The following is a 12656-nucleotide window of genomic DNA, read 5'->3' as shown; positions in this document are numbered from 1 at the left end:
CCTGTGGAGGGCCAGCCAGAGCCCTTTAGGGATTGACAAGTTACTCAGAAGGGGAAGAGTCCAGTCCGCAGGCTGATTGCTATGTCATTGTTAAGCAATCAAAATATGGCAGTCCATGTCGAGGGCAAAGGTTAGTGTCGCAGAGTGTATCGGGGGACAGTGGAATGTGTTATTCCAGGGCATGATGCAGAGGGCAGAACCAAGCAGAAACAAGCCATATGGCTGAGATGAATGCTACTGCTTCCTTCTTACCACTAAGGCAGATTCATCCTCATCTTCGTACTCTAATGTTTCATGTGCCTCATATGTGGGTGGTGGTGTTTGGTCTGCAGCACTGTGTGACACTGACACATCAGGGGACGGAGATGTGGATGTAGAAGTAGCAGCAGCATTCATCTGTGCAATGTGTTGTGGCATCACTCCCTTGATGAGGATATGCAGGGCATGGAAGATCCCATCTACAACTTTCTCGTGTGCAGCCGTGATAGCCATTCATTGCTCCTGCATCCGCTCCATGTTCTCTATGACCCTCCTTATGTTTCCCAAATCACAGATGACATTGCTGTAGCCACTCTGAATAGACAGTTGTTGTTGTCTATGAGTCATGACTCCAGCCACGCCAGCCATGGATTGTTGGAGGGTATGGGGCAGACTGTGGGTGTCTGTTAGACACCCACGTATGGCATGTAGTTTGGCTGCCATGAGGGCAAACCCTACCCTCACCTGTTCAGCCTGCTCCTTCTGGCAGTCTAACACACGGCATTGGAACGCCATGTGTTCTTTGGTGAGGTGCTGGGAGCCAGACGTGGTGGTGGGTGCTTCCTGCTGTGTGGTCTGTGAAGGGGTGGGCTCACCTCGATGGTGCTGGGCTGGCCTGCTACTGGAGGTGGGGTGCGGAGGGTGTCCACGAACCATTGGAGTTTGTCGTAATCGATGTCCTGGGGTCGTCTCCATCATCACTGACGTGAGGTAGGGTTTGCTCTGCAGGAGGTGTCGATTGTCCCTCTGCAATGTAAAGGGAGATGCAGTTTCACGGTGTGTTCCATGTAAGTTGACGCTTTGGCGAAGTTTACATACAGACTGCATGACAATGTACATTGTGACTGTTTGAGAGGAGATGCCTATTTGATGCGGGACAGTGGACATTTGTACTACATCACGGATGTGAGGTTGTACTCATACATTGTCATCTCACAGTTTCCTGCTATGCCAGATGTGATTGGCCATTTTGTACACACTTGCGGCACCAGTTGTGTCCTGTGTTCTGTTGTAAAAGTGTTGCAGTTTATACCACATTGTTGTCAATGCTGAGGTGCTCTTATTCTTATTTGTGTGTGCTGCATTGTGGGTGAGTCACCCCTGAAGCTCTGATTTGGCTGCACCTTATCCCTTTCAGGTGGTGTGACTTTGACTTCTGTGCTTCTACAGTGCTGAGATGTTGCGGACTAAATTGGGCTCTTGTTAGAGTTGTGACTCTTGGACATGGTTTGTCTGTTGATATGTTGTTGACATCAGGGGTTGTTTGTGCACGTGGATGTGCCAGAGTGTGACCTGCTCCTTTTCAGATGTGGTCCACACTCAGCCACCTCAGTATTGTGGCATGCAAAATGTCATGATGAGTGGACTGCAGCCATGCCTATCGTCATGTAGTGTCACTTGCATTGTCAGTCTGGCTCACAAATACGCATCTTTGCTGGGTTTCGCACATGGGCTTGTGTTGGTGGTGAGATTGGTTATGTGTGGGGCGGGACACCTTTGGGCAAATGGTGGACGGGGGCCTACTTGGTGTTTGTAGGTGTGCTGCAGTGTGCCATGGGGATCAGAGTCATTGTGGGTGTGCAGTGTGCTCTACTTAATTGTGCATGTGTGCCATTGTGCCCATCTCCCCCTATCCCCCCAGTCCCTGGCCGGTACTCACCCTGTTGATGTTGTGTCAGGTCATGTTGAGCAGTGTCCGGATCCACAACTCCTGGCACCGTATCCTGACTGATGACTGTGACCACCATTTTCTCCATGTCATCCAGCCCCTGGTGTGGCGCTGGACCCCCACCTCCAATCTGCGTTGTTGCTTTCATGTTGGCATCGAGTTTCTTCTTGGTTTTGCCCTTCACATCATTCTAGCGCCTCTTGACCTCTTCCCATTGTCCTCCTCAACGCTGCAACTGCATTCACATGGTCCAAGATAGTCTGCCATATTTGCGTCTTTGTTGCCAATGACACGTTGGAGGTGACAAACAGTTTTGGTAGTGTTCTATCACCTCGGTAACGATCCTGTTTTCATGCGGACTGAACCGCGTCTTCCTCTTCCTCTTCTCCTTGGCCTTCCCCAAGGCCTTCCCCAACCCCGAGGCTCCTTGCTGGTCATCTGTGGGGCTTGTGGGGTTTGCGTAGTCCTCTGCACTCGATCCGGGTGCATCCATGCTGCTATGCAGTTTATTTTCTATATGTATTTTTTGTTCTGCTTTTATAGTGCATTTTCACACACAACGCGTGGGAATTACAGGCCTGTCGCTTGTTATCACAGAATTTTGTATCGCGATTTGGGGCATCGCAAATTTTTTTGCATTTGAGTTTTGCATTTTTGTGGCGTCACGTTAATTTTAACACGGTAATTTGGCGTGTTATCATAAGACTATCGCATGATGCCGCTGGGTTGAGAATACAACGTTGACACGGTGTTATTTTCCCATGATAGACTGCGATGTACAAAGTTGTATTAGGCTAATTTTGCGATGATTATCACACGTTCTTGAGAATATTCCCCTGAGTCTTTTAACCATATACTTTGCTGCTGTCCGCCACTTTTGCATGCTCAACGTACCTTGTTAAACCTCTTTTTCGAGCATATGGAATAACCACCTGTAATGAGGTTAAGAACCTTGAGTTTTCTATTCGGGAACCTACTGAGTTGGACAAATTCTTCAAATATATCAGCCTCACAACGCACGCTTAAAAAAGGTGAACAAGGCTTAATAGGCTGTTGACGGAAAAGAACAGTTCTGGAACTGGCTTGCCACTGTTGTAACTTGGTTAGGTTACAGACTGTATGGACACTGGGAAGGGTCGTGCTTGACTACTACATTAATCCTCTGCCACCTGAGCAACACCAATTTTGCAAGACATTGTATTTGCATTCTTCTTGGCACTAGCACTTCAACTCGAAGCACTCTACAGCAATGTATGTCTGAAATACGTTGTTTCAAAATGTTTTATTATTTTGCAAATTGTTGTACTTTAATGCCCTTGTCTATTTGTGGTTAACATGTATTCGCTTGCCTATGATCAGAACATTGTAAAGATTTTAATTAATCATACAATAGATACTTATCCTATTTACTGCAACATGCCTCTGTGAATTGGCCACACGTAGGTTTGTAAAGAAACGGTTTTATGTTGACATAATTGGAACATAGGCTTATATTGTGAGTCCTTCAATAGGAAATAAATATACTTTTTCCTGCAGCTACATATTTGTAAGCAAGAGAAAAGGAAAAGAGATTAATTTTAATAAAGTCTTCCCATCTCTCACTTGGCAAGAATACTGAAAATCATCTATGTTTGTTGTGTATCCCAGATACCACTGTGTTTACTTTTTAATGAATGAACAATCCAAAGGAGAATTCCATTCAGATCCAGCAATACCGTAGGGTGTGGTACGTAAGGCAACTGTCTTGTGGCTGGTCCAGCAGGGATCTGGTAGATGGCCAGTTTGCAGCTCTCAGTAGCAAATGCCTCTCATTATGGGAGGAGCATAGGTGGCAACATTTCATTTTGGCTCTATCTCTTAAAATCCTTGCTCCATTCTTGGCTGCACTTAAGAGTTGTAGTTAGGGCTGCCACGTAGACCATGGTGTCTTGACACAATGTTTAAAATCCTTGGATGTTCTGTTACAAATCTTTACCATCAGATCATTCATTCCAATCACTGTAGTAGAAGCAACCGAACACTACAGCTCCCAGAACACATTATGTTATCAAATGAACAGCTAGGATGGTTTTATTGTTAAGGGAACTATTTTAATTCCTATGGCCATTGGCATTGTGTTATCGCCTGCTCTGAGCTCTATCCCATTCTGTTCTATAGGTTTGAGTATGACCTCATCATGAATGCGGATGTTAACACGAACCAGCATCATCAGTGGTTCTACTTCGAAGTTAGTGCGATAAGAGCTGGCATTTCATATCGCTTCAACGTCATTAACTGTGAAAAAGAAAACAGCCAGTTCAATTACGGTAAGGCTTTGTGGCTTCTACACCTTGTCGTTGGGTACATGATATTTTAGATTTACAAGAAAAAGTTGACATAGTTAAACAAAAGCGCTCAAGTTTGCTGTGTACGTGCATGAGTAGCTCACCCTGTCCAGTTTTATTTCTTTACATACTGGGATTTTTGATCCTGTTTATCCAATTATAAATTCAGAACTGCAAGTAGCATCTGCAAGGGAAAAACACTAACTGTGTGAGCTACTCCCTTATGTATGTGGAAAACTTGAGAGCTCAGGTAAATATGTTGAATATGTTTGAGACATTTGACCTATTTACCACAGAGAAGCAAAACTGTCAGTAGTGACTGTGAAATATTTTTCCAGAGCCCTTAATATTTTCCCTATTCCATTATAAATATAGGGCTACACGCCCTGGTGAGAACTCAAGAGTCTGGTGTCTATTGTTAACATCCCACAGTTGGCTGAGTGCATCTGACAGGCCTTTCAAGTTTCCAAGTTCCATGTTTACTGTGCTGCTCCAGGCCATGTTTTTATTCTTTGAATTCTGGGGCTTATACTCTTGTTTATTCCATTATAAAAACAGGACTACTAGTCCCAGAGTTCAAATAAATGTTGCAGCTATGCATACATAAACATAGCAGGCAAGTGACAAAATGTCATCTATGTGACCTTCAGCCAGTACTTAGCATTTTAGGACTTTTAATCCGATCGTTGTAAAGGCAACATGATATCATAGAACATGTAAAGTGCTCTGATACCTTCGGGTCTAGCTAGCGCTATGTAAAACTAAAAAATAATAATAATAATATTGATGACAATATCTACAAGTTCCTGGAGGCACTGCGTTCGTGACAAAAAGATAAAACTAGAATAGTTTCAGACCTGACAATGTCAACTATGAATCGAACTAGTAACAACTTGCTAGAGAATTTGTTCTTTCTTCCAACTCAATGCTGATATGATTTGATACAAATCGAACTAGATTGGGAGATGCACATTTGAGCTTGCGTCCTAAAAATACTCACTGGGCCTCATTTATGAGAAGTGACGCATCGGTGCGTGAAAGCAGCGATGAGTCACTTCTCAGTGCGCTCTCTTTGCGACATGATGGATGCGTCATATTTACTGTATGACGCATCATGTCGCAAGGAGTTACAGATGCATCAGTGTTTCTGAAGTATCTGTAGGCGCAAAAGTGACGCATTGTTGGAGTGTGTCACAAAAGTGACACAACTCCAGCAATGTGTTCTTTCACATGGGGCAAGCCCCATGTGAAAGGGCCTGCATCAGTTTTACGTCTGCTGTGAGGCAGGCAGAAGATATTGACGCATTTGCACCCTAGAAGTGGCTCAGGGAAATCTCGTAGATTTCACTGCATCACTTCTATGAGGCTTACTTACATAGGAACGCCCACCCTGCATACATTATACCTTATGCAGGTATAATGTAGCACAGGGGTTTACAAAGTGACGCATCTGCTTAGATGCGTCACTTTGTAAATAGGGCGTACCAGGAGGCATGTTTTAAGCCACCGATGCGTCCCAAAAAGTAACGCAACAGAAGCGCAAAATTGTCGCAAGGCCTCATAAATAAGGCCCACTGTGTTCACAAACTCTGAGATGTTGTCAGTCATGATTTGAACTGCTTAACCCCTTCCCCGCGGGGGTAATTCCCTGCGGCGCGGGAGGGGCTTCGGCGGTGGCGCTGTGCTCGTGACGAGCCCAGCTCATCATGAGGCACAGTGCAGCTGTGCTCATGACAAGCTGAGCTCGTCAAGACCCCGCCCACTGATTGATTCTCCCACACAGGTGGGGAATCAATCGCGCAGGCGGACTGCGATGGTTATGACGAGCCCAGCTCGTCATGAGCACAACTCCACTGTGCCTCAAGACGAGCTGGGCTCGTCATGAGCACCGAAGCGGCTAATGAAGAGTGTATAGGTAAAGAGAAGTGTCAATCAAGTTAGGCGAGGCTGAAGATTCTAAAGGATTGTAGAACTTAGTGCGAATGGCTGCGCCTATATAACTGCTAATGCTAACAATCTCACCTGAGGTAACCTACAGTGTGCTTCAGATTTCATGCCCTTTCACTGTAAACTCAATTAAATAGTTAGGAAAACGAATTCAAAAATAAAATGCCTCCACTCAGGTGCGATATGTGCAGTTTGAAGTCCTTATTCAGGCATTTTTAAAGTCACATTTCTGTCCTGGATGTTTCATACTCGTTCTAAAGAAAGTTTACTCTCATAAGCAGCCCCGGTAATGAACTGCTACTATTGGAAACTTAGAAAGTGGCACATATAAACGTGATTGACGAAATAACGGCGGCGCCCGCTAATAGAGTTAGGTAGTCTCGGGTGCAGAGAGCAGAGTCCGCTGCAGCAGCTTCCCAATTGGGTCACGAAATCCATGCAGTTTGGAAAACGGAAAAGTGTACGCTTGTTGGTTAAAAAACAACATACACAATTACTAAAATGTGCAATTTTAAATTAGAAAAGGGTGCTCATGCATTAAGCGCATTAAGTGGGTCATAAGGTGGCTTTTGGTTGTATTGGGACTAAAAACAGTTAAAAAGTACAAATGGAACACACAGGTTGTGAATCACTAAACAATGTTGCTGCTTGAACAGCTTTTGTTTGTTTTTTAGGCATGCAGCCGGTCATGTACTCTGTGAAGGAGGCGCTCCAGGGGCGAGCACACTGGGTCCGGGTCGGCTATGATATTTGTTATTACAAGTAAGTGTACAGTCGGTGTAGCCAGATTGACAGTGACTCACTGCTTTAATGCTGTGTATAGTGTTAATCTTTAGCTAGAGGAAATGTGCCCTTCTTAGATCATAAACTACAAGGCGATTCATTCTTTGCTTTCAGGAGAGACTGCTCAGCTTGTATCCTTTTCCTCCGCTAATCCGTCTAGCAGTGGTGGCTAGAGAGATCTAAAACATATAAATGCTTCGATGACATCAACGAAAGAGGTCCAACACTCAACTTCAAAGTCAATTATGTGTATACCCCAAGTTTTCAGTCCATAATGTACAATTTAGGTTGAAAAAACATGGTCATCTCAATAAGCAAATGTGAGCATTGTGTCTTCTTCCAAAAAATCTTTATTCATCATCCTTTCTTTAAAATCACAGCATACAAGCAGTCGCCAATGCATTTCGTCCACCTGGGACTTCTTCAGGGTTCAATATGCAAGTTGTCATCTCGCATATTCTTCATATTATGATTTGTAAAGAGGGATGTAGTATTTTGGTTCAATGGAGTACAATTGCTCCAACAAAGTATCAGCATGGTGCCCGCTTCAGTCTCTTTTTGACGCAACATGAATATGCTATTGTTTCAATTATCTCTTTTCTATTTCTTGGCTTTTCTTCTTAAAATCATTGTTTTCAAGTGTCATAATCCAGTAGGGTCAATTGAACTAAACCAAGACTATAATTCCCAGAATGCGCCTCACACTTTTAAAACCTCTGGGCCATATTCTCAAGGAGCTATCGCCGAGTTAACGGCACTTTAGGGCAGCCAAACTCCCGATAAATTTATCACCCCATTCACAAGCTGGTGCTAACAGCCCATAGCACGCTAATGAGATGCAGAATAGGCGTTCCCGAGCAAAAAGCCGCGACAGCACTACTCCGCAACATTCTCAACGACTAGCCACATCAGCGAAAAGACCATAAAACATGCGATAAGGCGCGTTAGCTGCAGAAAACTAACACCTGCTCGGACACCAGCCTGCAACAGAAAAGGGAACCCAGCCCAGAGTCACACCTGAAGAACAACAGATGCCATGGAGCCACTGAACCTGTGTGCCGGACAACCAAGAGGTCCACAACACCCACAACACCCACCACCACCCCCATGATCCCCCTCCCCAGCACCCCTCCTCTGGCCAAAGACAAGCCACATCAACTACACGGAATCATGTACCAAATAATCAGCCTGATGTCGCACAATCACATCTGGTGACATGCATGTGTCGTCACAAAAATGAGCATTACACATTCACTTTCGAAGCAACAAATGAAAATTTATTAAAATAAACACAGAACAGAAATGAAGACACATGGCGGCTCCTCTTGGGACATTCCATAGGTTACAGCCTGCAAGACAAAAATCATGATGAGAAGGTGTGTCCTGTGCACATCAAGGGACAGAGAGAGAGCGAAGGAGAGAGAGAGAAAGAGAGGGAGAGAGAGATAGATAGATGGACAGAGAGGGGGAGAGAGAGATAGACGGACAGAGAGGGGGAGAGAGAGACAGGCAGACAGAGAGGGGGAGAGAGATGTAGATGGACAGAGAGGGGGCGAGATAAATAGAGAAAAGAAGAAAGGGACAGGGAGAGAGAGCGCCGACACTGCGCTCCCATGCCACATTGCTCACCTGCTGCCACCGGTGTGTCTCCAACCACGTGCCGGTATGTAGTGCAGTTCACCAGGTGTCACATCTGAGTCAGACCAGTTATCTGTAACAGAGTCCAGATACATCAATGGCACAGTACATACATGTGCACACGACATCATCGCCTGTCCGCCCCTGCGCACCCAGGCAGCTGCACCCCAGCCCCTCCCACTGCCCAGCAGTGCACGCCCTCCCCTGCACACACAGGCAGCTGCACCGCAGCCCCTCCTGCTGCCGAGCGGTACATGTCCGCCCCTGCACACCCAGGCTTCACTGCCCACCTTCCGCCCTTGGCATGTAGCAATGAGGGCCCACCACATGCCGCTGCAAGCCACAAGCCCGTGGCCCGTGGTCATGGCACCCTCCACATCATGCAGCCCCGCTCCACAGGCCACCAGGTCTCACTTTTGGTGCTGGGTCTTGATTTTACCATGGCAGAGGACATACCAGTGCACCCGGCCTCATCGCAGGCTGCACACCCGCTCAGCCCTTGAGGTGCCACTAACTCTGTGACCCACAAGGCCACGCCATGTGGCGGTAGGCCCCCGCTGTCCGCAGGCTCAGGCCTACACTACGGTCCAGCAGGGCACACAAAACCTGAGCAATCCAGACCGCCGGGAATGGCCATCATCGCAGGCTGCACACCCGCTCAGCACTTAAGGTATCCCTATCTCAGTGCACCGAAAGTCACCATCCCGTGGCGGTGTGCCTGTGCCAGCCACAGTGTATCCGGTGCCACCAAGTCTGTGCCCCGCAAGTCATGGACCCTCTATGATTGGGTCACGTGGTGCGGATGCCATCATGTCACCTCCAGGCCTGCAGAATGTGATGTCGCAGGCCCCTGGGCCCCCATGCCTACATGCACACCATACGGATACACCCTGAGAGAGGTTGGAAATGGCGTCGAGCACGTGCGCCCGGCCCTTTATATTGGCAGGGTCACATGTGCTGTGATGCGTGTGCTGGATAGGTGTGGTGTGGGTGTTCACTAGCCGTGAGTGAGTGGCTGTGGCATGCTGACAACTAGACCTGTGACCATCAGATTCCTACAGGGAAGACCTGGGACATGTAGCGTTGTACCCCCCCACCCCCTGAGCATTGGTGGAGTGGGATGCCTGGCGTATGCCAGTCCAGAGCAAGGGTTTGAAGCCCGGGGCTCTGGTCATTGTTACGTAGGGGGCTGGAAAATGAAGTAACAAATGCGTGTGTCACTGTGGTTGCGTTGGCGCCACCTGGACAACATTTGGCAATGTGTCATCCTGTGACCCAAGTCTAATGACGTGCGCCACATGGACATACGAGGAATTCACTGACCCTACATTCATCCATACTGCCACACCTGAAATACCATAGACACAACACATCTGTGTGATTCGGAATGTTTAATGCACATTCAGCGGAGTGTTGCATCTGGAGCAGTACAGGGCCATGCAAACCCCACTTTCAAATATTGGCCCGTGGAGGGCCAGCCAGAGTCCAGCCAGAGTCCTTCAGGGAATTACAAGTCCAAAGGAAGAGGAAGAGTTCAGTCCGCAGTCTGATAGCTGTGTCATTGGCGATCATACAGAAAATGGCAGTCCATTGCGAGGTCCAAGGTGAGTGTCGCAGAGTGTTTTGGGGGACAGTGGAAGGTGATGATGCAGAGGGCAGAATCAAGCTGAAACCGGCCATGTGGCAGAGATGAATGCTACAGTTTTCTCCGTACCAGTAAGGCGGTTTCATCCGCATCTTCGTCCTCTGCTGTTTCATGTGCCTCATGTGTGGGTGGTGCTGGCATTTTTCCAGCACGGTGTGGCAGTGACACGTCAGGGGCTGGAGGTGGAATGTCTGCCACACTGTAGCACTGACACTTCAGGGGGCGGAGATGTGGATGTAGTGATAGCAGCAGCATGCATCGGCGCCAGACCTTGTGGCAGCAATGCCATGAGGATGGTTTTGAGGTCATTGTGGAACCCAGCTACCTCTCGCTGGTGTGCAGCCGTGGCAGACGCTCTTTCCGCATTAGCCCGCTCCATGTTCTCCATGAGCCTCCGCATGAGTCCCAACTCCCGGGTGAGCTCGCTGACAGTCGTTCTTGTCTCAGAGTCAGGACTTTGGCGATGTCAGCCATGGTTCGTTGGAGTGCATGGAGTGGACTGTGGGTGTCCGTTAGGGACTGTGAGTGGTCCCTGACGGGACTTAGACACCCAGGTATGGCATCTAGTTTGTCTGACATGCGGTCAAAGCCCACCCGCACCTGTTCAGCCAGCTGCTCCTGGCATCCCAACGCATGGCATTGGAAGGCCATGTGTTCTTCGTGGGGGTCCTGGGAGGCAGCCGTGGTGGTGGGTGCTGCCTGTTGTGTGGTCTGTGCAGGGGTGGGGTGTCGCCATTGCAGCTGTGCTGCCCTGCTCCTGGAGGTGTGCTGCGGAGACTGTCAATGAACTTTCGGAGGGCATGGGAGTGGAAGCTGTGGTGGTCCTCTTCATCATCAGAGATGAGAGGTTCGGGATACTCTGCAGGAGGTGTTGTCTGTCCCTCTGCAATGTGAAGGGGAGATGCAGTTTGACAATGTGTTCATATGTGTGTTGTCGGCTTGTACATGTTCACATACAGACTGCATGACTGTGTACATCATGGCTGTTTTGGAGGGGCTGCCTATTTGCTGCGGAACAGTGGACATTTCGACAACATCACGGATGTGTGTTTGAACTTGTGCATTGTCTACTCACATTTCCCTGCAATGCCACTTGTGATTGGCCAGTGTCTACACCAAGTGGGCGCCAGTTGTGTCCTGTGTTCTGTTGTGGACGTGTTAGGGTTTGTGCCACTTTGTTGTCAGTGTTGATGTGCTCTGCATGTTATGTGTGTGTGCTGCATGGGGGGGCCTGCTGCTCTGTTTTGTTGCCCCTTATCCTTTTCATGCGGTGTGCCTTTGACTTATGTGCTTATACAGTGCTGGAATGTGGCATTCGTGGGTGCATTGGTATCTTGGTGGGAGTTGGGGTCTGGGGACTTTTTTGTTCGCAGATGTGCTCAGCACAATTGTGCATGTGTGCCATTGCGCTCATCTCCCCCGTCCCCCCAGTCCCTGGTAATTACTCACCCTGTTGCTGTTGTGTCCGGTCCTGTTGAGCAGTGTCCGATCCCCCGACTCCCGCCACCGTCTCCCCAATGATGACTGTGGACACCATTTCCTCCATGTCGTCCAGTTCCTCCTGTGGCGCAGGACTCACACCTCCAGTCTGCATTGCTGCCTTTCGGTTGTTGGCGAGTTTCAGCTTTGTTTTGTGCTTGATGTCATTCCAGCACCTCTTGACCTCTTCCATTGTCCTCTTCAGCGCTCTGACTGCATTCACCTTGTCCACGATGGACTGCCATAGTCCATTTTTTGTTGCCAATGACACGGTGGAGGTGACGAACAGTAGTTGATGGTGTTCAACCAACTCTGTTATCAGGATCCTGTTTTCCTGTGGACTGAAGTGCTTCTTCCTACTCTTCTTGCCCTTGCCCTTCCCTGACCCAGTGGACCCAGGCAGGTCCTCTTGGGGGCTTGTGGGGTTCTGGTTCTCCTCCGTACTTGCTCCGGCAACATTCATTGTGCTTGGCTGGTGTTTGGCATTTGTTTGTCATTTTTTTTCTTGTTTTACGGTGAGTGTTGCTGCCTGACACGTGTGAATTGCAGGCCTGCAGGTGGTTTTTGCTGATTTTGATATCGCGATTGGCCTAATTGCAGCTTTTTTTGTCCTTGCGTTTCGCATTTTTGCGGCGTGGCGTTGATTTGATCACGGTCAGTTGACGCATTATCTAGGGAATATCGCATGGTACCGCTGTGTTGTGAATACCTGCTTAACACGGCATGAATTTCTCACGATGGACTGCGATGTTGAGTGTTGCGTTACGTAACTTTTGCGATGGTTATCACAAGTTCTTGAGAATATACCCCTCTATTCCTTAAGACCAGCCCGTCAGGCCCCTATTTTATGTCTATCGGGTGAATCGATTTCATTGCTATGTCAATTGGTAACATTTCTAGCTAGTGCTGAAAA

The 12656-nt window shown here is 47.8% G+C and overlaps 1 protein-coding gene across 1 annotated transcript in view; it reads left to right on the top strand.

The window, feature by feature from the left end:
- AGBL1 (AGBL carboxypeptidase 1) overlaps positions 1-12656 on the top strand; it is a 3971795-nt gene that overhangs the window by 1357695 nt on the left and 2601444 nt on the right. Inside the window, exons 14-15 of the mRNA XM_085644473.1 lie at positions 4085-4233; positions 6873-6960. Coding sequence (XP_085500599.1) covers positions 4085-4233; positions 6873-6960 — 237 coding nt within the window. The remainder of the gene's footprint in view (positions 1-4084; positions 4234-6872; positions 6961-12656) is intronic.

This window comes from Triturus cristatus, chromosome 3_1 (assembly GCF_964204655.1).
Source record: "Triturus cristatus chromosome 3_1, aTriCri1.1, whole genome shotgun sequence".
Taxonomy (NCBI): Eukaryota; Metazoa; Chordata; class Amphibia; order Caudata; family Salamandridae; genus Triturus; species Triturus cristatus.
The sequence above is the reverse complement of the archived record's forward strand: the minus strand, read 5'-3'. Positions and strand labels throughout refer to the sequence as shown.